General features: G+C 41.7%; 1 protein-coding gene across 4 annotated transcripts in view; it reads left to right on the top strand.

Annotated features, from left to right (window-relative positions):
* lnx2b (ligand of numb-protein X 2b) overlaps positions 1–20,235 on the top strand; it is a 78,345-nt gene that overhangs the window by 28,997 nt on the left and 29,113 nt on the right. For 3 of the 4 annotated variants that reach the window (XM_073058005.1, XM_073058006.1, XM_073058008.1), the window contains exon 2: positions 9,226–9,694. In XM_073058005.1, coding sequence (XP_072914106.1) covers positions 9,306–9,694 — 389 coding nt within the window. In that variant the 5' untranslated portion in view covers positions 9,226–9,305. Of the gene's footprint in view, positions 1–1,938; positions 2,106–9,225; positions 9,695–20,235 lie in introns of all 4 variants that reach the window. The other variant, XM_073058007.1, reaches the window with a different exon arrangement.

Raw genomic sequence — 20,235 nt, forward strand, 5'->3', positions numbered from 1 at the left:
TGAAATGAGTTCAGAACTCATTATTAATGGAAGAATCAGATCAGAGATAAACCATAAGACATGGGAGTGAATTAGGCCATTCGACCGATTGAATCTGCTCCTTCATTCCATCTTGGCTGATTCATTATTTCTTTCAACCCCAGTCTCCTGCCTTTCCTGCATAACCTTTGACTCCCTTACTAATCAAGAACCTACTAACCTCCACTTTAAATATACTCAGTGACTTGGCCTCCACAGTTTTCTATGGCAGTGAATTCCACAGCTTCACCACTGAACCAAAGGTTGTAGTGAGCATTAAATAGATGATTTACTTAAATCCAAAAAAACAAATTCAAAGCCTGAGTTCACTTGAGTGGCTGAAATTTCCATTATGTTAAATGGAAAGAAATGGGTCAGCTAGGCATCAAGAAAAGATCTTTGGTAATGAGTGATTATTTCCCACCAAGTAGATTCCTTATATTTATTGACAGTTTGTATATTGAATGTTTTGTGTTTATTGAAACGTATTTTAATGTTTTGATCTTTTATGTTCTAAACTGATAAATTCTGTACTTGTTACATTAGATCTGACTCTCCCACTTCTGGTTCCCCTCAATTATTCCAGCATCCTTGTGCCAATCCATCGAACACTGTTTATGATCCAGGCCTACATGCAGCTGTGTGTATAGTTTTGCTTATTCTTGATGTATTTAAATTTGACGTCATACATTGTGTTTTGGACTGAAAGCTTATCCTGACTTGCAAACAGGATGTGCTGACAGTTCCTGTGGATTCCTTGCTGGTTATTTAAAAAATGATTATTTTGACATTGTAATGTGATCCTGGTACTAGGTACGTGATATTCTTGCCATTCACTACACTGCAGGGCAGGTGATTCTACATTAAGGTGTAGAGGAGTTGGGGTAGGGTGCATATTTTACTATTGCTAAACGTATTAGGAATAAGAACTGGCAGCTGAAGTTGTGGTGTCTTAGTGGCTTGGATATCCAAAAATCATATGATCATGGACTTAATGTATTCTAATTTGGGTTAGCTATTACCTCCAGCATTTATGTGTGTTGCTCTGGATTTCTAGCCTCTGCAAAATCTCTTGTGTTTATAAATTACTGTTTTTTTGTGTAATTACCAGGTAACTGTCTAACCTCAAATTTGTCAGTAAGCCCTAATTGTTCATTGTAATACTGCAAGAAGTTTGTGTTTACATTTGAATGGAATGGGTTGGTTTTCTTGAGGGTTTGGTAACAGATTCTTGTGTCAAAGTCCAGACATTGATCAAATGTCATGAGTTGTAGACAGGAAGCCTAATTCATCAATAATTAACAAATTAGGCACTGTACCAGGACCCTAAGTCTATGTCCACACTAGACCAGATAAATCCGTAACCAAAGCTTTTTCTCTTTGTTTTCACCCTCTGTCCACACTGAAACGGCGTTTTCCTCCCCTGAAAATGGAGTTTTTCTGAAACGCTGTCCAGAGGGTGTATATCTGAAAACGCCGGTTGGGCGGTGTTGTGTGTACGGGGTAACCCCGGACGGAGCTTTTTAAAAACGCTGTCATGACGTGCCGGAACAGATGAGGCAGATACCAACCCATTTGTGCCCCATTTGACCTTTCCCTGCTCCAGCAAAGCTCAAGGAACAGCATCGCATCTTCTATGAGTATTCTACAGCCATCACTGAATTGAACAATTTTAGATAACTAGACTTAACAATTTTCATATTAAAAACACTGTTGTTAACTCAGTTTTCCTGCTCATAAATACTGCCTAACTTGATACGGGTTTTCACTACTCCCCTTTCTTTGTATTCCTCGAAGACATTGTTGAAAACTTTCTTTCACTGTTGTTGTAGGTACTCTAGTTTTGACCAATGGAAATAGCGCAACATTGCCGCGGAAACGGAAATAGTATACTGTTTCCTCTTTGCTTGTTTTCTGTAGATGTGTCCTGCGCATGCCCAGTAGGAGGAGATTCGCCCAAATACCTGTTTTAATGTGGATGGAGGTACTTTCAAAGAAGGTGTGGACACCTATCGTTTTAACGCAAAACTGGAGTTTTCAAAATTATCTGGTCTATTGTGGACGTAGTCTGAAACTGCTGAAACTTTGTAAGAATCCATCTTGTTAATTCTCATCCTTTGGGAAAGGGTTGTACTATATCTCTGTCATCCTCGTCAGGTCTATTTGACTCCAGTCCTGTCTATGCTTTTGATAGTGGTCATGTGAAATGATCTAAGAAGTCATTCATTAAGATCAACCAGTGACTGGAAATGGACAGTAAATCCTGAACTTGCTAGTGCTGTCAACACTGGAATAAGTATGCCTTGTGCAGGAAGGCACAGAGTCGAATGTACTTCCTAAGAAGGTTGGCGTCATTCAATGTCTGTAGTGAGATGCTGAAGATGTTCTATAGGTCAGTTGTGGAGAGCGCCCTCTTCTTTGTGGTGGCGTGTTGGGGAGGAAGCATTAAGAAGAGGGACGCCTCACGTCTTAATAAGCTGGTAAGGAAGGCGGGCTCTGTCGTGGGCAAAGTACTGGAGAGTTTAACATCGGTAGCTGAGCGAAGGGCGCTGAGTAGGCTACGGTCAATTATGGATAACTGAACATCCTCTACATAGCACCATCCAGAGACAGAGAAGCAGTTTCAGTGACAGGTTACTATCGATGCAATGCTCCTCAGACAGGATGAAGAGGTCAATACTCCCCAATGCCATTAGGCTTTACAATTCTACCGCCAGGACTTAAGAACTTTTTAAAAGCTATTATTAATGCTTTTTGAGATGGTGATTTAGATGCATATCATATTTTTTTACTGAGTTAAGTATTGTATGTAATTAGTTTTGCTACAACAAGTGTATGGGACATTGGAAAAAAAGTTGAATTTCCCCATGGGGATGAATAAAGTATCTATCTATCTATCTAAGTAGGAATAAATAAATAAAGTACCCAATTAATTCAAACCTTGAATAAATATCACTGTTGTAATCAGATAAACTACAGCATGTTTTTGTTCATTTTAAACACAGTATCTGATGTAATCTGAAAAGATGAATTATTGCACTGAGTGACTAGAGAGCTAGGAATTCTTAGCTCCAGTCTCTTCATGTAGCCGTTAGGAATAGGAATGCTCAGTTATGTTGGCACTGATAATAGAAATTCATGCAAATGAACAAAAATAGAAGCAACTATAGGCCATTCAAGCTTGCTTCACCATTCAATAGGACCAACTTCACCTTTTATCAAAATGATATTCCACTCTTCCCACTCTGCCATCCTCCTCCTTAAATACATTCAGCAGCTTAGTCTATATGAGCTTGTGTGGGAAAAAAGGTTTACAACCTTTGAGTGAAGAAGCTTCTCCACCTTGATCCTTACCCAGAATATGACCCTTAGTTGTATTCTGTAGTATAACCAGTTGGTATTTTCTTCAGCATCTAATTTCTCAGAATTCGTTTTGATGAGATTTTGTCTTGTTCTTCTAAAACTCTAATGAATACATGTCTGACTGTACAAGTCATATCTTGTATGATACTCCTGCCATCCTAGAGATATTGGTGTGGTGAACTTTCATTACACTCCCTCTGTGGCAGATATTGGTAAGGGGATCAAAACTTGTAGATAGTCGATTAGCTTCATTATAGTCATGTGTACATCGAAACATAGCGTGAACTGCAAATAGTAGGTCTCCTGTACTCAGAAACTCTCTCATTCTTATGCACTTGCTGCACCTTTCAGTGATTGGTCTCGTGCAGGGAGACTTGGATTCTTTTGTGCACCAATCTATTACCATTTAAATCTCCATCTTGCCTTTCAGATTCAGATTAGTTTACTGTAATCCATCAGGGTGCAATGAAATTCCTTGCCCACAGTAATCTCACAGAATAATAAACAGTATACATGGTCATACTAAATACAACAATAAAAGCAAAAATAGGTTTTTTTTGTACCAAGGAGCCACATTTGACCTCTGATTAAACTATTTAAACTGCTTTGAGGCGCATTTTCCACTACGGTCACAAAGCATGGGGTCGAGCACCACACTTCCACAACTGGTTCACCAGTCCACGCCCGTGTGCATAAACTGGACTTGGGCATGTCAGCCAGTGCGAAGGCTGAGTTTGCTAACGTGAAAATGCTTGGCATTTCACACAGGCCGAATAGCCCTTGGGCTTTACCCCTCCACGTGGTCCCTAAGCCAGACAATGGTTGCCATCTGTGCGGCGATTAACACCACCTTAATGACGCCACCACCCGCAGTTGGTCAAGACTTTTCACCACGTCTAGCCAGAAAGATAACTTTTTCTAAGGTGGATTTGGTCAAGGCTACTATCAGGTGCCTGTGTGCTGAGGACATTTCCAAAACCGTGTTTGGCCTATTTGAGCTTTTGTGCATGCTGTTTGGGCTGAAAAATGCAGCACAGACTTTACAATGACTAATGGACGCTGTGCTAAATGGCTTAGATTTTCTGTTTGTTTACCTGGACAACACACTTGTTGCCAGCACATCCAAAACCAAACACTTATCACACCTCTGCACACTTTTCAAGCACATAACCCAACATGGACGGATTATTAGCCCTGCTCAGTGCATCTCAGATTGTCTGCTGCTAACTTTCTTGGCCACCACATCCACGCAGAAGATGTGACGCCCCTGCTGTTGAAAATCGCTGCTATTATGGATTTTCCGCTGCCCTGCACTACCGAAGCACTTCAAGCATTTTTAGGTATGGTGAATTTCTATCACCATTTCATTCTGGGAACTGCTGAATGTATATAGTGTAAGTTTAGGACCATTGTATAGTGTCCTACAAGGCAGTGTCCTTAATTGGAAGCTTGAGTAGTCACCAGACATGACCAGAGTATTTGGTAACACCAGATGAGCTCTTTCGAATGTGTCCCTACTGGTGCACCCATCACCATCACTACTGATGCCTCAGACTATGCTGTGGATGCTGTGCCTAAACAGTTGGTTGGAGACTTTGTGGTAGCCGCACGCATTCTTCAGTGGGTGTACACTCCCCCGAGAGGATGTACAGCACGTTTGACCATGAGCTTCTCAATCTCAATTTGGCTCTCTGCCATTTTCAGTTTCTACTGGATGGCCAGCATTTCAGTGTTCATTGACCATGAACCCCTCGTGTGTGCAATGGCCAAAGCATCAGCCCCTTGGCCTGCTGGGTAGCAACACCACCTGACCTACATTTCAGAATTCATGACTGACACGTAGCTCTTTGAAAGGAAAATGAATGCTGTGGACGATTGCTTCTTGGGGCCCGGCCGCTGTAGGTGCCATACGTGTTAGGGTTGACTATCCCAGATCCCAGCATGGTAGCTGACCAAGCTACCAGCCCAGAGGTCCAGGCCTGCAGGACAGGAGTCACAGAATTGTGGTTGGCTGATGTCAACTTCAGGGACACAGATATTTCTCTCCTGTGCAATGTCTGAACCGGTCGACCTAGCCCCAAAGTGCCTGCAAACTGGAGCTGTACTGTTTTTAATGCTATTCATGGAATCTCGCACCCGGGTGGGAAAGCTTCACAGAAACTGGTTGCTTTACAGCTTTTGTGGCACAACCTTAGTAAGGATGTGTGAGACTGGAGTGCAGCTGCTGTTGTGTGTCAGCGGGTGAAAATTAACCGTCATGTTTGGGCACCATCGGCACCTTTTGAGGTCTCTGAGCAATGGTTTAAACAGGTTATTGTGGACTTGGTTGGTACTCATTTCCGTTGCCCTCCCAACCATGGTGGACCGTACAATTCATGTCAGACCACTGGGCTGCAATGGCCCAAAGCCTAGGCATTAAATTGCATCACACCATGGCATATCACCCACAGTCCAATGGCCTGTGCGACCGGTTTCACCGTTCCTTACTGCTCTGAGGGCCTCCCTGACGGACAAGAGTTAGCACGATCATCTCTCGTGGGTCCTTCTGGGACTCAGAATGCCTCCAAAAGAGGACCTGCAGTTCTCCATAGCTGAGTTGGTGTATGCCAACTGCTATGGTGCCAGGTCTCTTACATATTCCTACCTCCCATCATGGCATACAACACTCTTGGGTTCCAGTTGACCAACGTTCTATTTCATTCATTTTTGTCCTCCATGATGCACATCAACACCCCCTTAAACCTCCTTATGATGTCCCATTATTATACACCGTTTGTAGATAGACATTATATCTATAATATTATAGATAGGAAGGGTAAACCTGATTGTATTTCTGTAGATCACCTTAAACCGGCCCACCAAGAGCTGGATGTTTCTCCTACTGTACCCTTGATCACACATGACCATGTGCATGTCGGCACACTTCTTGGCGAGTCAGAGACACCTATTGTTACTCCAACGAAGGTAGATAGCACCTGAGCCAACTACGAGCTCCAGACAGACTCAGAATGCTGGTTTTGGTGAATTTTGGGAGGGTCTGTGTAGGGTAATGTAATGGGTAACAGATGGCACATGTTGTACATAATAGTAACTCTTCTGCATGATTCACAAACACCATCATTGAGCTGTTGTATTCAATTAAAGGAACGATGTTTGATGTAATGATATCTGTGTAAGGTGACTGTTTTTGTCATGTTCGTACAGAAAATGACTTGCATATTTTATTCATAAAATCCTACGTTCCGACTGTTTAGTGAGTCAATTAGTTTTCATTGTGGCTAGATTATTACCCACAAAGCCATTAGCTTTACATTTCCATTCTAATGTCTGCAGAACCATAGAAAAGTCCTGAAAACCCAAATACGCCACATTTATTGGTTCTCGATTATCTGTTCTACTGGTTACATCCTCAAACATGTCCAGTGGATTTGTAGAATTTTCCTTTTCACAAAGCTATATTGTCTGATTTCAAGTTTATTTTCCAAGTGCCCTGTTATTACATCCTTTTTGACAGACAAACATAGGCTAATGGATCTGCATTTCCTGGTTCTCTTTATTTAGATCATGGGATTATATTTCACACCCTCCATTTTTTTCAGGCACCAGATTTTTGAAGATGACAACTAGCCACACGGTTGCAGATGATAATGGGCCATAACTTGAATAACAATAAGTTGGAGTAAAGGAAGGAGATAGTTCATTAAAATGTGGCGTCATGACAATAACTGTACCCTTGGTAGCAAAACAAAAGAGCTGGTCATTGATTTAAGGAAGGAGACAGTGCACGTGGTCCTTTCCACATCAACAGTGTTGAAGTCAAGAGGGTTGACAGTTCGTAGAAGTGAAAATCATTAATGGCCTGTCCTGGTCCTGCCACCTAAAATCCACAGTGAACGAGGCTCATCAGCTAACCTACTCCCTCAGGAGGCTAAAGAAATCCAGCATGTCCCTGTTGATCCCCTACCAATTTTTGGGGGTTGCTGGGGTGGCATGGCTCATAGGGCTGGAAGGGCCAACTCCGCACTGTATCACTAAATAAATAAGTAAATTTTTATTCACTGCACCAAAGTTTCCAATCGGGATGCATAACAGTTTAGTATGACATCTGCTCTACAGGTGACCACAAGAACCCTCAAGAGTTGTGAACACAGCTCAGCACATCATGGAAACTAGCCTTCCTTGTATTGTCACTACTTCTCACTGCCCTAGTGATGCAGCCAGCATAATCAGAGACCCCATCCACCCTAGACATTCTTTCTTCCCTTTTCCATTGGCAAAAGATACAAAAGTCTGAAAGCATGTGCTGATAGGCTACTATATTGTGTACAGTTTCTTTTGTTTAAATGCAGAACCTTGGTCCAGGGTTCAACTGTTTCACTCTTCACTTTATTGAATAATTCATTCATGTTACATTCCCTGAAGTGCCATGTACAACAAGATTATTACCTGACCTCTTCTCATTTGCACTAAGTTTAAGACAGCCATTTCCCTAGTTAGCTGGCTCAAGGTACTGCTCCTTAACACACTCCTGGAATTTATCCTCCATGGTTTTATTGCTAATTTAGTTTGACCATTCTATATAGAGATTAAAATTGATCACAATTAGCCGCTTGTTCAATGGCTCATCCACACTGACAAGAATTAGATTAGAAACTGGAGGACACTGATTTTGGACAACTGGAAAGCAAAAGGGAAATTGAGGAATTTTCTTTCCAATGGGTAAGTTTTTGTTATGGGATCAATTAATCGTTAAGGAGGCAGATTTAATAAAAAGTTAGATTTACAGTTAAACTGTAGACTGGGGCAGAAAATTTAGGGAATGCACTTAATTTATGAGACCTTTCAAGGAGCTGACACAGGTATGATGGGGTGAATGTCTTCTTGTGCAATACAACTGTTTTATAGCATAAGTGAAGAATATTGCTCTAAATCTAAAATAATTTCATTCAAATGTAATAGAAATAGAGAAAAGGCTGCTTCCTCCTGCTTCTGCAAGGATGCAGGCAAGAGCTAACAGCATGAACAGAGTAAAATTGGAAGTGCATCATTTGGAAGTTACTATGTTTCTGATTTCTACTTACTGTGCCTCTGTTAAACTCCATTGGATACACACTCCAGAATATTGTTTACAAGTCAAGTCACCCAGAGGTTCACCATCCCAGAAGAACTCCGCAGTGCAGTTGACTGACATTGCGGTCTGCATTTCCTGATGACAACAAATACAAGAAACGCTTGTCCATCCCATGTTTAATATTGTGGGCATGATGCTTTGAGCAGAGGGGGAATTAATGGCCTTGCCAGTTTTCAAGTGTTGTACACATACCTGGGGGTGAGGGAAAGTCCGTTTTATGCTGTAATGAAGGGAATATAAATGAACAGGCCTGGTGGACTTGTTGAAATTGCTGGTAATTCTGGCTTGGTTGAATCTAGCTTGAGTTACTGTATGACCTATAAACTGCATTGAAAATGGAAAGCACTGCAGATGTCGAAAGTCAGTAGGTCAGCAAGCACCTGTGGAATTAAGGCCATTAATTCCACCTCTGCTCAAAGCATCATGCCCACAATATTAAACATGGGATGGACAAGCGTTTCTTGTATTTGTTGTCGTCAGGAAATGGAGACCGCAATGTCAGTCCAAAATATTGACTCTAAGATTCTTAATCAATTCTGACAAGCATTGACCTGAAATGTTAATTCCATCTCTCATTCCTGGCTTGGCGTGTTCTAGTGTTTCCATCGTTTGCTTTTTTTCCCCTGTTAAACTGAATGTTTGTTAATGATGTTGGATTTCACAGTGAGTATTCGCTTGATTGATGTATTATTTTTAAACTTTCTCTTTTGCAGTAAATATTGGCTACAGGTTGGCTTAGAGCATTTAAGAAGGAAGTGTAACACATCAAGAAGTTTTTGATACTGTGAAGATCATGAGTGACGTGGTTGTTGAAGATGCAAGTTCTGCCATGAACGAATTGTGTTATGAGTGTGGTCAGGCTCATATGGTCCTGGAGAACCACCTATACGATTATCAGGATGAAGTGGACGATGAACTAGTTTGTCACATTTGTCTCCAGCCATTGCTGCAGCCTCTGGACACTCCGTGTGGCCATACATTTTGTTTCAAATGCCTAGAGAATTTCCTACAGGAGCAGGATTTCTGTCCCATGGATCGCAAGAAGCTTCACTTCCAGCACTGTCGGAAATCTAGTTTGCTGGTGCGAAATCTCCTCGATAAGCTGGTTGTTCACTGTCCTTTTCAACTGGACTGCGATAAAGTGATGCAACGCTGTGAGCTTGATCCTCATCTCCAAAATAGGTGGGTATTGCATGCTTCACTTTTAGTGCAGCCAACATTTGATTATGACCTAGGGAATGAGTTGTGTGCAGCAAGTATTTGATATGACCTGCTTAGCCAAAGGAATGGGTGGCCTGAAATTCAAAACTTAGAACTTAGAGGAAATTTGACATGGAAAGAACTGATTTGCATTGATGTGTCATATATGTATCAATGTTTGATATGTATATGAGAAGTTTGGATAGGTACATGGATGGTAGGTTATGGAGGGCTATGTTCCCAGTGCAGGTTAATGGGAGTAGTCAGTTTAAGTGGCTCTAGATGGGCCAAAGAGCTGCCTTCTGTGCTATACTTTTCTATGATCTATAACTCTTTAACTCTATATCTACTCATATTAAAAACAAAAAAAAAATCCCTTTGTAAGTACTGTCAAATCTTCTGATTAAAATCAACACCTAGCCATTAAAAAAAGCTAAAATTTCAATGCCATTTATTTTCTGCAAAGACTTCACAAAGTGCCTTGTGAAATTTTCTAGTAATGCAGTTTTAGGGGCAAATTGAAAGATCACAGGGAGCTGCTGTTTGAAATAGTGGGTAATTTATTAAAAACTGATGTGCACTAGAAGTCAGCTGAAGCTACCTGAGCCAGAAGACAGCTAAAGCTGATTACCTGAACATGAATTTAATACAGTGTTGACAATATTACCAGTAAAACCACATTTTGATAACAATGGTGGCTAAAGGAAGACTTTTTGAGTAACAGACTAGGTCCTCATTACAGAATAAATTGATTATCCCCAGGTCTAACAGTAAATCCAATTTTCTGTTACTATGGGATCATGCCGTAACAAATTTCACAACACATTCTGGTGATAATACACCTGATTCTGCTTCTGATTCATAGTTAGTGAAGCTCCTGAAACTTGAGTGTTATCGCTGCTGAATTCCATGCCTGCAGTTCCCTGTTACCACATTAGCACAATCCACATCCCTATTTACTAATCATTAGCCCTTGCTATTCTTTCCCCTACAACAGCAGTGTAGCTACTTTTTCTGTAGGGGCTTGCTCTCATCCAAATAACAAAAGCACCAACAGGTATGTTATTGTGTTATCAAGTAATAAATCATTGGTTGATTTTTGCCTTCATTTACTTGACCAACTTCAACCAAGGTTGCAAGGGAACTCTACGACAAGTTTCTCAAACTCACGGAACAGGGGAGAAAAAGAAACGTCAGTTAAGATTCTTGCTCCTGATTTCTGCTGAGCACTCACAGGTAGTTGTCACGTGAAGATTCATTGAACATAGAACAGTACAGCAATGTTGTGCTGACCTTTTAACCTACTGCAAGATCATTATAGCAGTTCTATCCCACAAAGACCTCCATTTTTCTTTCATCTATGTGCTATCTAAGAGTCTCTTAAATGTCCCTAATGTAACTGCCTCTGCCACTATCCCTAGTAGTGTGCTGTATGCACTACCGCTCTATGCGACAATGAACCTATCTCTTATTGAGGTAGTAGTGAACCTTGTGGTCATTTCTGCTCTCCCCTCCTAATCTGATGACCTAACAATGGATTTGAGCTTCTGAAAGAATGGTAGTAGCCTGCTTATATTCTTCCTGCTTTACTTTTTTTATTAAATGTAGTTATTTTAGTTATATTATCTTTTTGCTTGTTATGCTTAGTTAATACATTTAGAAATTTTCTTTTGCATTATTGGTGAGGGTCTCAATGGCTGGTAGCTTGTATAAACAGGGTTTTAAAGACCTTGTGTACAAAAAAAGTTAACTATCGTACATAAGGTGGATATGAGCCAAATATCAACAATTGGGCTTAAAAGGATAAATTGTAGTTTCGGTGATCTTCCCACCAGGACCAATGTCTATGAGATTTTAAAACAGTTCTAGGTGAGGTGTACCTAGTGATCTCTGTGGCAGAAGTGGAGATTCAGCTCCAGTGAGAAAATGGGTGGTGTTGTGTATCCTCTATTTACAGAGAAATTATCGCATAGAATACTGGTCTCACCCCATTTCCTCTTCCCTGCTGATCTCATCCTTTCTTATTCGTTTCCCTTGTCAGTGCCATGAATGACTATAACTGCTTCCCCATGTTATGGTGCATTCCAGATTTTAACAACTTGGTATTGTTTATTTAAAATTACATCTAATTAAATAAAAATTATGGGACTTAGCAGGACACTCAGCATGTTCAGGAAAAGGAAAAATTTTAGCAGTTTGGGTAAAGGTTCAGAAGGGTTTAGCTCTTCCTCAAGACTCAGCTGTTGACTGTTCCAGTGACTGCTGCTGGTGTGACTTCTGCCTCTTGAGGGATGAGGTTGTGAATTCCTCTCCGGTGATTTGAATGTAGATGATGTTTAAGCTGAAGCTGCAGTGCACTGCAGAGGCCATGCTGTATTGCTGCTGATGTCTTTGGATGATGCATTAATCCAAGGCACTGTTTTGAAGATCTGTTGGGTCTGGGACAACACAGTGACTCCTCAATCTGTGTCACTTTAGGATGCTGTGATATTGTGGCTAAGCCGCTGGACAAGTTTTCAGTGGTCCGGACAATTGATACGGAGACAGAAGACTGAGGCCTACCCCATATGGTGGGGAAATTAATTAGCAATGAGAAACCATGCTAGTAAAGGTAATAGTGACCAGGATGTAAACTTATTGTGATTAAAAAGCCCGCCTGGTTTGTACACGTCCCCGAGGGGAAAGCATCTGCTATTCCTTCCCAGTCTGATTTGTAGGTGACTTCAGGCCCACCATGTGGTTGACTCTGACTGGCTCCTTGTTCAAGAGTTAGTTGGGTCTAGACAATAAATGTTATCTTTTCCAGGGACGTCCACATTTCATAATTGACTTAATAAATCAAACTAAAATACCTGACATAGTCATTATCTCAGTGGGGCTTGAGTCATGTTAACTACGTTCAGCTGTCATGAGAACTCAGAATATAATCCATTGGCTGTGAAGCATAATTGGAGGTGTTCAGGGAGAGGAGAGCACAGTGTGAAAATCTTATGAATAGCAGACAAATTTGTGCTTTTCATCTTGTGAGCATATTGTATCAAGTGCTTGCTGCTTTAATTCACGTTGTTCGAAATAGAATTATATTCTGAGCCAGACAGCTGATTTGTTATTTGTCAGCATCTGCAGAATCTCTCGTGTAGCTGATTAGTCATCGTACCATCAATAATCCTCAATAATTCTCTATGGTGCCTGTCTCATCCTGACGGACGACTGTGTGGAAACTGGAGGAGTAGGTGAGGGGATGTGGAGTTGGTAGCTTTGCATAGCAGACAAGAAGGTCTCTGTGTAGGAGTTATGGACACAAGAAAAAGATAAATGCTTTCTTACTAGAAGAACAGGAGGCAATGCTTTGCAACCCTGGGATATTGAAAACTGACAGCTGTAGAATTTTAGCACAAACTTCAGAAATAACTTCAAATGCTCCTGGTCTGCTTGAAACAAGGATATACCAGATGAGTTGCAGGTTGAATAGGTTGGAACTTTATTCTCTGGACTGTAGGAGAATGAGGGGAGATTTGATAGAGGTATATAAATTCATGAGGGTATAGACAGGATAAATGCAGGCAGGCTTGTTCCCATGGAGTTTGGGTAAGATCAGAACTAGAGGTCGTGGGTTAAGGATGAAAGGTGAAATGTTTATGGGGAATATAAAGGAGATCATCTTCACTCAGAGCGTGGTGCAAGTGTGGAATGAGCTGCTGGCAGAAATGATGATTGCAGGTTTGATTTCAGCGTTTAAGAGAAATTTAGATAAGTCCATGCACGGATGAGAGGTGTATGGAGGGGTATGGTCCAGGTGCAGGCCAATGGGGATAGGCCGAATAATAGTTCAGCATGGACTAGATGGGCTGAAGATCCTGTTTCTATGCTGTAATGCTCTGTGCCTGACTCCATGAACTTGCTGTTCAGTTGTGTCAGTTGAGCAAGTGTCAAGTTGCCAGATGGATCATTATCTATTAGCATGAGGCATCTTTAAATCTCTTAAGACAAATTATTTATTGTGGCTGTTTTATATTGGAGCTTGTCCAGTTACATTTTTGTTTTGTAAAAGCTATTATGTCCTTCTAAAATGTAGGCCCCGCTGGCTCCTCTGTCCTCTACCTAAAATGTCTTTATCCTCTGAAATCTTGCGCTGTGTTTCGGACAACCTCAGCCAAACAAGTGTCACCAAGACTTTAACAAACTGTGTTACTAAGGTTCCTGGCTGCAACTTTGTGTTCCAATAGCCTGACCTCTTGGCCAACTCTATTAATGGGACAATAGCAGGAGTGTTTGAACATTGACATCTGGAATGAAAAGATTTGATGAACGAGATACCTTTTAGACCAGTGGTTGTTTGTGCACTTGGGTGGAACTTAATCAGTGTATTATTAGCTCATTAATATCAATGCACTGATCAGCAGCTCAGCTGGAGCCACAATACATGCTTCTGGGTCACTAACTACAGCTTGGCATTGCCACTGTGTACCTTGGAATCAAAAGGAAGGTAGAGATTGCAATCTGTAATTCCCCTGCTGTACTGTGAATATCACCGCCACCTTTCTCAACCACCCTCCCCAACATTACACTAATCTTATTGAGGAATTGGGATTAAGATTCACCTCTGAAATGGTCTCTGGGCCTTTTAGCTGTGTGGAGCAACAGCATCCTTCTGGTATGGTCCTTCCAGTAGGATCCCAGATTTTATTTTAATCCATCCATCCCATTTGCGTTTACAACCAACACACTCAAGGATGTGCTGGGGGGGGCAGCCTGTAAGTGCCACTATATGTTCTGGCACCAACAGAGCATGAACACAATGTTCAACACAACAAGTAGCAACAACAAAGACAATAACAACAGAACAAAGCAGCCTTCCCACATTTCATCGTGGCCACCTCAGCTTTTCACTTTAGCCCTGGCACCATTATGCTTACAACATACTTATTTATTGAGGTACAGTGTAGAATTTGAACCACACTGCCCTGTAATCTAGCCTAATCACAGGACAAATTACAATGACAATTAACCTACCAACCAGTATGTGTTTGGACTGTGAGAGGAAACCCACGCAGTCCAGGGGAAAATAGGCAAACTCATTACAGGAAGCAGTGTGAAATGAAGCCAGTTCATATGTATTGTAAAGCATTGTGCTAACTACTACATTAGCGCGTCGCTCTGTGTCATTGCAAATGTATTGAAACCTCTCCGCATATATTGGAGTTTGCAAGAATACAAGTGGTCCTTCATTTCTACTGGAAAGACCAGAGTTGTGTGTGTTTTATCTGTGCTTGGGTCTCGGTAAAGAGGGGTCCAAAGATTTACGACCAGTTGCTCTCGTTAAGTGTCTAAGACCCATCTCCCTTGAGTGGCCAGTGATGTTTCAATCCAGTGTTGCTCACTTTTTTGGCCCTTGCTAAAACTGTTTTACCTTACAATTGTTTACTGAAGAGTCAACTCCTTTAGGATTTTCTGAGTATTTATAGAGGGCTTTTGGTGTAGTCTATTCAAGTTGAGTGAGGTTTGCTTAGTAGTTGGAAGGCAAAGCAGAAATAATCCAGTGCTTTTAAGGATGGCAGGGTCTAATGAGTGAACTGCAGGGTTCATTGCTTGATCCCCTCCCAAATGTGGAACAGTATAAACAACCACATTAATGTAACGTACACAACAGCTCACCAACACTTCCACCTCTGAAGGACGCTAAAGAAATTTGGCATGTCTCCATTGGCCCTTGCCTATTTTTGTTAATGTACCACAGGAAGCGTTCTATCTGGATACACAATGGCTTGCTCTGCCTTAAAGGACACAAGTTGTGGGCATTGCTCAGCACATCACGCAAACCCGTTTCCCCATTGTTGATTCTGTCTGTGCTTCTCACTGCCTCGGAAAAGCAGCCAGGATACTCGAAGCTCTCATCTACCCCCCAGACATTATCTCTCCTCCCTTCTCCCTTCATGTAGAAGATGCAACAGCCTGAAAGCACACATCGCCAAACGTGAGGACAGCTCCCATCACTGTTATAACAGACCTCTTGAACAATAATATGGACTCTTAACCTCTCTAGCTCATTGTGATCTTGCACTTTATTTACCTGCACAGTACTCTCTCTGTAGCTTTACACTTTATCCTGCACTGAGTTCTGCAGATTTGTTTCCCCAGAAGGTGAGACACTAGCAAATTAAGAAGACAGGATGGTTTTTGGAGGCGCAGTCCTCTTGCGTGAATCATCAGAGGATTTACATATTGGTGCAGAAAACAATCAGGATTGCATAAGTGGTTGGAGTAGTGGTCAGGAAACCTTCGCACAATTATATAGAGCTTTAGTATTCCCATTGTGGTCTTGCTCTGCTTAGATTATGTTTCACAATATATTTGTAGGAAATGAAATGGACATTTATTCTATGCATGAGAGAGTAATCCTATCAGCAGACTTTGCAGAGGAAGGGGTTGTGTTCCCCTGTTTTTTTTTGGGAGGGGGACAATTTCAATGGCATATGGTATGTAGCTGTGTTTAATGGTTGGATAGCAGTGAGAGCCAGTTTGTCTTCAGTTGGTGTTCATCAACTGACAATCTTATAATGCAAAGTCGACCATTTAAAACTGAAATGAGGAATTTCTTCAAGCAATGACCGATGGAAATAAGTAGCCCGGCGATTGTAGATGTGAGTTGTTGAGGAGCAGCATCCACTCTCAAAGATCCTCACCACCCAAGCCATGCTCTTTTCTTGCTGCTGCCATCAGGTAGAAGGTACAGATGCGTTGGGACTCACACCACCCGGTTCAAGAACCGTTACTACCCCTCAACCATCAGGCTCTTGAACAAAAGAGGACAACTACACTCATTGTATTTCTGGTGTTCCCACAATCAGTGGTCTCACCTTAAGGACGCTTTATCTTGTTACTTCATGCTCTTGTTATTTTTTTGCTACTATTCATATTTGTTCTCTCATCCTGTTTACAGTTACTGTTCTATAGATTTGCTGAGTATGCCTGCAGGAAGAAGAATCTGAGGCTTGTATGTGGTGACATATATGTACTCTGATAATAAGTTTTGCTTTGAATTTTGATATTCAAGACATTAGATAACCCATTTTATTTTATTGGTGGGGGGTGGGTGGAAAATGGGACTGAGTGACACAGGGAGAGATGGGAATGTAGATATAACAAAGTTCATCCATAATGCTGTTGCTTGGCCAGGCAGATTCAAAGGATCATTTGACCTGCTCTTTTGCAGTCTTACTCATGTTTAAATTGTACCTTTTTTTTTGAAATCCCCGTGCTCTTTAAATTCCCAGTTAACCCCAAAAATTACCTCATCAGTTAGAATCTCGGCACTTCAGTCATCTTACACAGGATCAAGCAAAAGATCACTTTGATCCTATATCTGACACACAGGATATTTATTAGAAGATTTGATGCAAGTAAAAATAATTAATTTGTATAGCCTTTTTTCATACTTTAACATTGAACACAGATCAGTATAGCACAGTACAGGCCCTTAGGCCCACAATGTTGTGTTAACCATCACACCTGCTAGTATATTCCATTCACTTACCACTCTTTTTAAAAAAAAACCTATACTTTGCTCCTATCCTCTTGAAATTATGCCCCCTCATAATAACCATTGCTGCCCTGTCAAAATAAAGTACTGAATGTGGACTTTATGCCACTTATCATGTTATACACCTCTATCAAGTCACCTCTCATCTTCCTTTGCTCTAAAGCGAAAGGCCGTAGTTCGCTCAACTTTTCCTTATAAGGCGTGCTCACTAATCCAGGCATCATCCTGGTTAATCTCCTCTGCACCCTGTCTGAAGCTTCTACATCCTTAGTATAATGAGGTGACCAGAACTGAACACAATATTCCCAAATATGCTCTAACTAGGATTTAATAGAGCTGCAACCTTACCTCGTGGCCTTGAACTTATTTCCTCAATTAAAGAAGGTCAATTTCCCATATGCCCTCTTAACCACCTATCAACTTGTGTGGCACATTGAGGGATTTAAGGATGTGGACCCTAACATCTCTCCTTTCCTCCACAGTGCTATGAATTCTGCCTTCTGCCTACACATTCAACCTAAAGTCAATGTCCTGTTGTAACCTATCCTGTCAATGTCATATTGTAACCTATAAGAGAGCCTTCTACAATATCCACAACTCCATCAACCTTCAGACTTACTAACCCACCCTTCCACTTCCTCATCCAAGTCATTTATAAAGATCACAAAGAGCACAGGGTCTCAGTACAGATCCCTGCAGAACACCACTGGTCATTGACTCCAAGCAGAACATGCTCCCATCTCCTATCACCCTGTGCAGGCAAGCCAGTTACAAATCTACACAGCAAGTTTTCCTGGATCTCATGCTTCCTGACTTTCTGAATGAATCTCCAATGGGGAACCTTGTCAAATGGCTTACTAAAATCCATAAACACAACAACCACAGCTCTACAGTGCGCTTTGCCACGCCTTTAAAGAATTCAATTTGTTCAAAGAAGTCAATCAGTCTACCGAGGCATGATCTGCCTCCCAAGTTTTGGGCCAAGGCCCTTCTTCAGGACTAGCAAGGAAGGGGGAAGAAACCAGAATAAGGAGGTGAAGGAGTATAAGCTGGAAGGTGGTAGGTGAAGCCTGGTGGTGGAACAGGGGGATGAAATGAGAAGCTGGGAGGTGATAGGTGGAAAAGGTAAAGGGCTGAAGAAGAAGGAATCTGATAGGAGAAGAGAGTAGACCATGGGAGAAAGGAAAGGAGGAGGGGCATCATGGGGAGGTAATGGGTAGGTGAGGAGAAAAGGTAAGAGGGGAGTCAGAATGAGAGAAGTGGGAGGAGGGAAAACTACCAGAAGTTAGAGAAATCAATGTGTTCATGCCTTCGGGTTGGAGTTTACCCTGTTGGAATATGAGGTGTAGCTCGTCCAACGTGAACGTGGCCTCTTCAGAGCGAGTAGAGGAGATCATGAATCAACATTGCTGGAAAAGGAATGGGAATTGGGATCAAAATCATTGGTCACCAGGAAGTCTTAAACATAAGAGATTCTATAGATGCTAGAAATCCAAAGCATCTCTCACAAAATGCTGGAGGAACTCAGCGGGTTAGGCATCATCTATGGAACTGAATAACCAACTGACATTAACACGAGGAAATCTGCAGATGCTGGAAATTCAAGCAACACACTGGAAGGGTGATTGGCAAAAGGGATACACAGCTGGAGAAGGGAAAGGATCATGGGACGGGAGGCCTAGGGGAAAGAAAGGGGGAGGGGAGCACCAGAGGGAGATGGAGAACAGGCAACAAGTGATTGTGAGAGAAGCAGAGAGAGAAGAAAAGAGAGAAAAAGGGGGGGGGGGAAGGAGAATAAATAATTAAGGGATGGGGTGAGGAGGGGCATTAACAGAAGTTAGAGAAATCAACATTCATGCCATCAGGTTGGAGGCTACCTAGAATATAAGGTGTTATTCCTCCATCCTGAGTGGCTTCATCTTGACAGTAGAGGAGGCCATGGATAGACATATCAGAATGGGAATGGGACATGGAATTAAAATGTGTGGCCCCTGGGTGATCCTACTTTCTTTGATGGACAGAGCGTAGGTGTTCAGCGAAACGGTCTTCCGATCTGCGTCGGGTCTCACCAATATATAAAAGGCCACACTGGGAGCACTAGACGCAGTATACCACACCAGCCGACTCACAGGTGACAGGAGGGAGATTTTAATGTTAGAGTCGGGTTTATCACTGGCATGTGCTGTGAAATTTGTTAATTTAGCAGCAGCAGTTCAATATAATACATAATCTAGAAGAAAAACAATATCCTGAAGAGGAAAGCTTCATCGTAGGAACAACAGATGCAGCAGAGATGAAGAAACTGAGGAAAGGGAATACCATTTATTCAGGTGATAGGTGGGAAGAAATCAACATAGATGTGTGAGTCAGTAGGTTCATAAGAGATATCAGTAGACAGTCTGTCCCCAGCAATGGAGACAGAGAGATTGAGGAAGGGTAGAAAAGTGTTAGGAATGGCATGAATTCTCGAAGTGTTGGCAGTTATGTGTCAGGTCAGTGACCTTTCATCAAGACTTGGTTAAGAAACCATAGATAACAGGGGCGGGGGGTAGGGTGGGAAAGAGACCAAAAGGCAATTGCAGAGCAAGACAGGAGAAGGAGGTGTTACTGCTGGCTGAGAGAGAGAGAGGCAATGCATCTGCCTGAAAAGGTGCAAGTAGGAGATGAATGGAAACATTAGAGAGAAAAAAGATGAATTTATCTTCATTTCAATAGAATGCTTCCCTAACTTTAATATATCTGTTCTGATAGTGGGATTTTCTATGCTATTAGAGTAGTGTAGCAGAGGAATGGGCCATTTGGCCTGTGATGTATGTGCTGAGCCCAATAACAATTAAATTCTACCCACACAAACAAGAGAAAATCTGCATCTGCTGGAAATCCAAACAACACACACAAAATGCTGGAGGAACTCAGCAAGCCAGCCAGCATCTATGGAAAAAAATGCAGTCAACGTTTCAGGCTGAGATCCTTTGGTAGGACT

This window comes from Hemitrygon akajei, chromosome 10 (genome assembly GCF_048418815.1).
Source record: "Hemitrygon akajei chromosome 10, sHemAka1.3, whole genome shotgun sequence".
Classification (NCBI taxonomy): Eukaryota; Metazoa; Chordata; class Chondrichthyes; order Myliobatiformes; family Dasyatidae; genus Hemitrygon; species Hemitrygon akajei.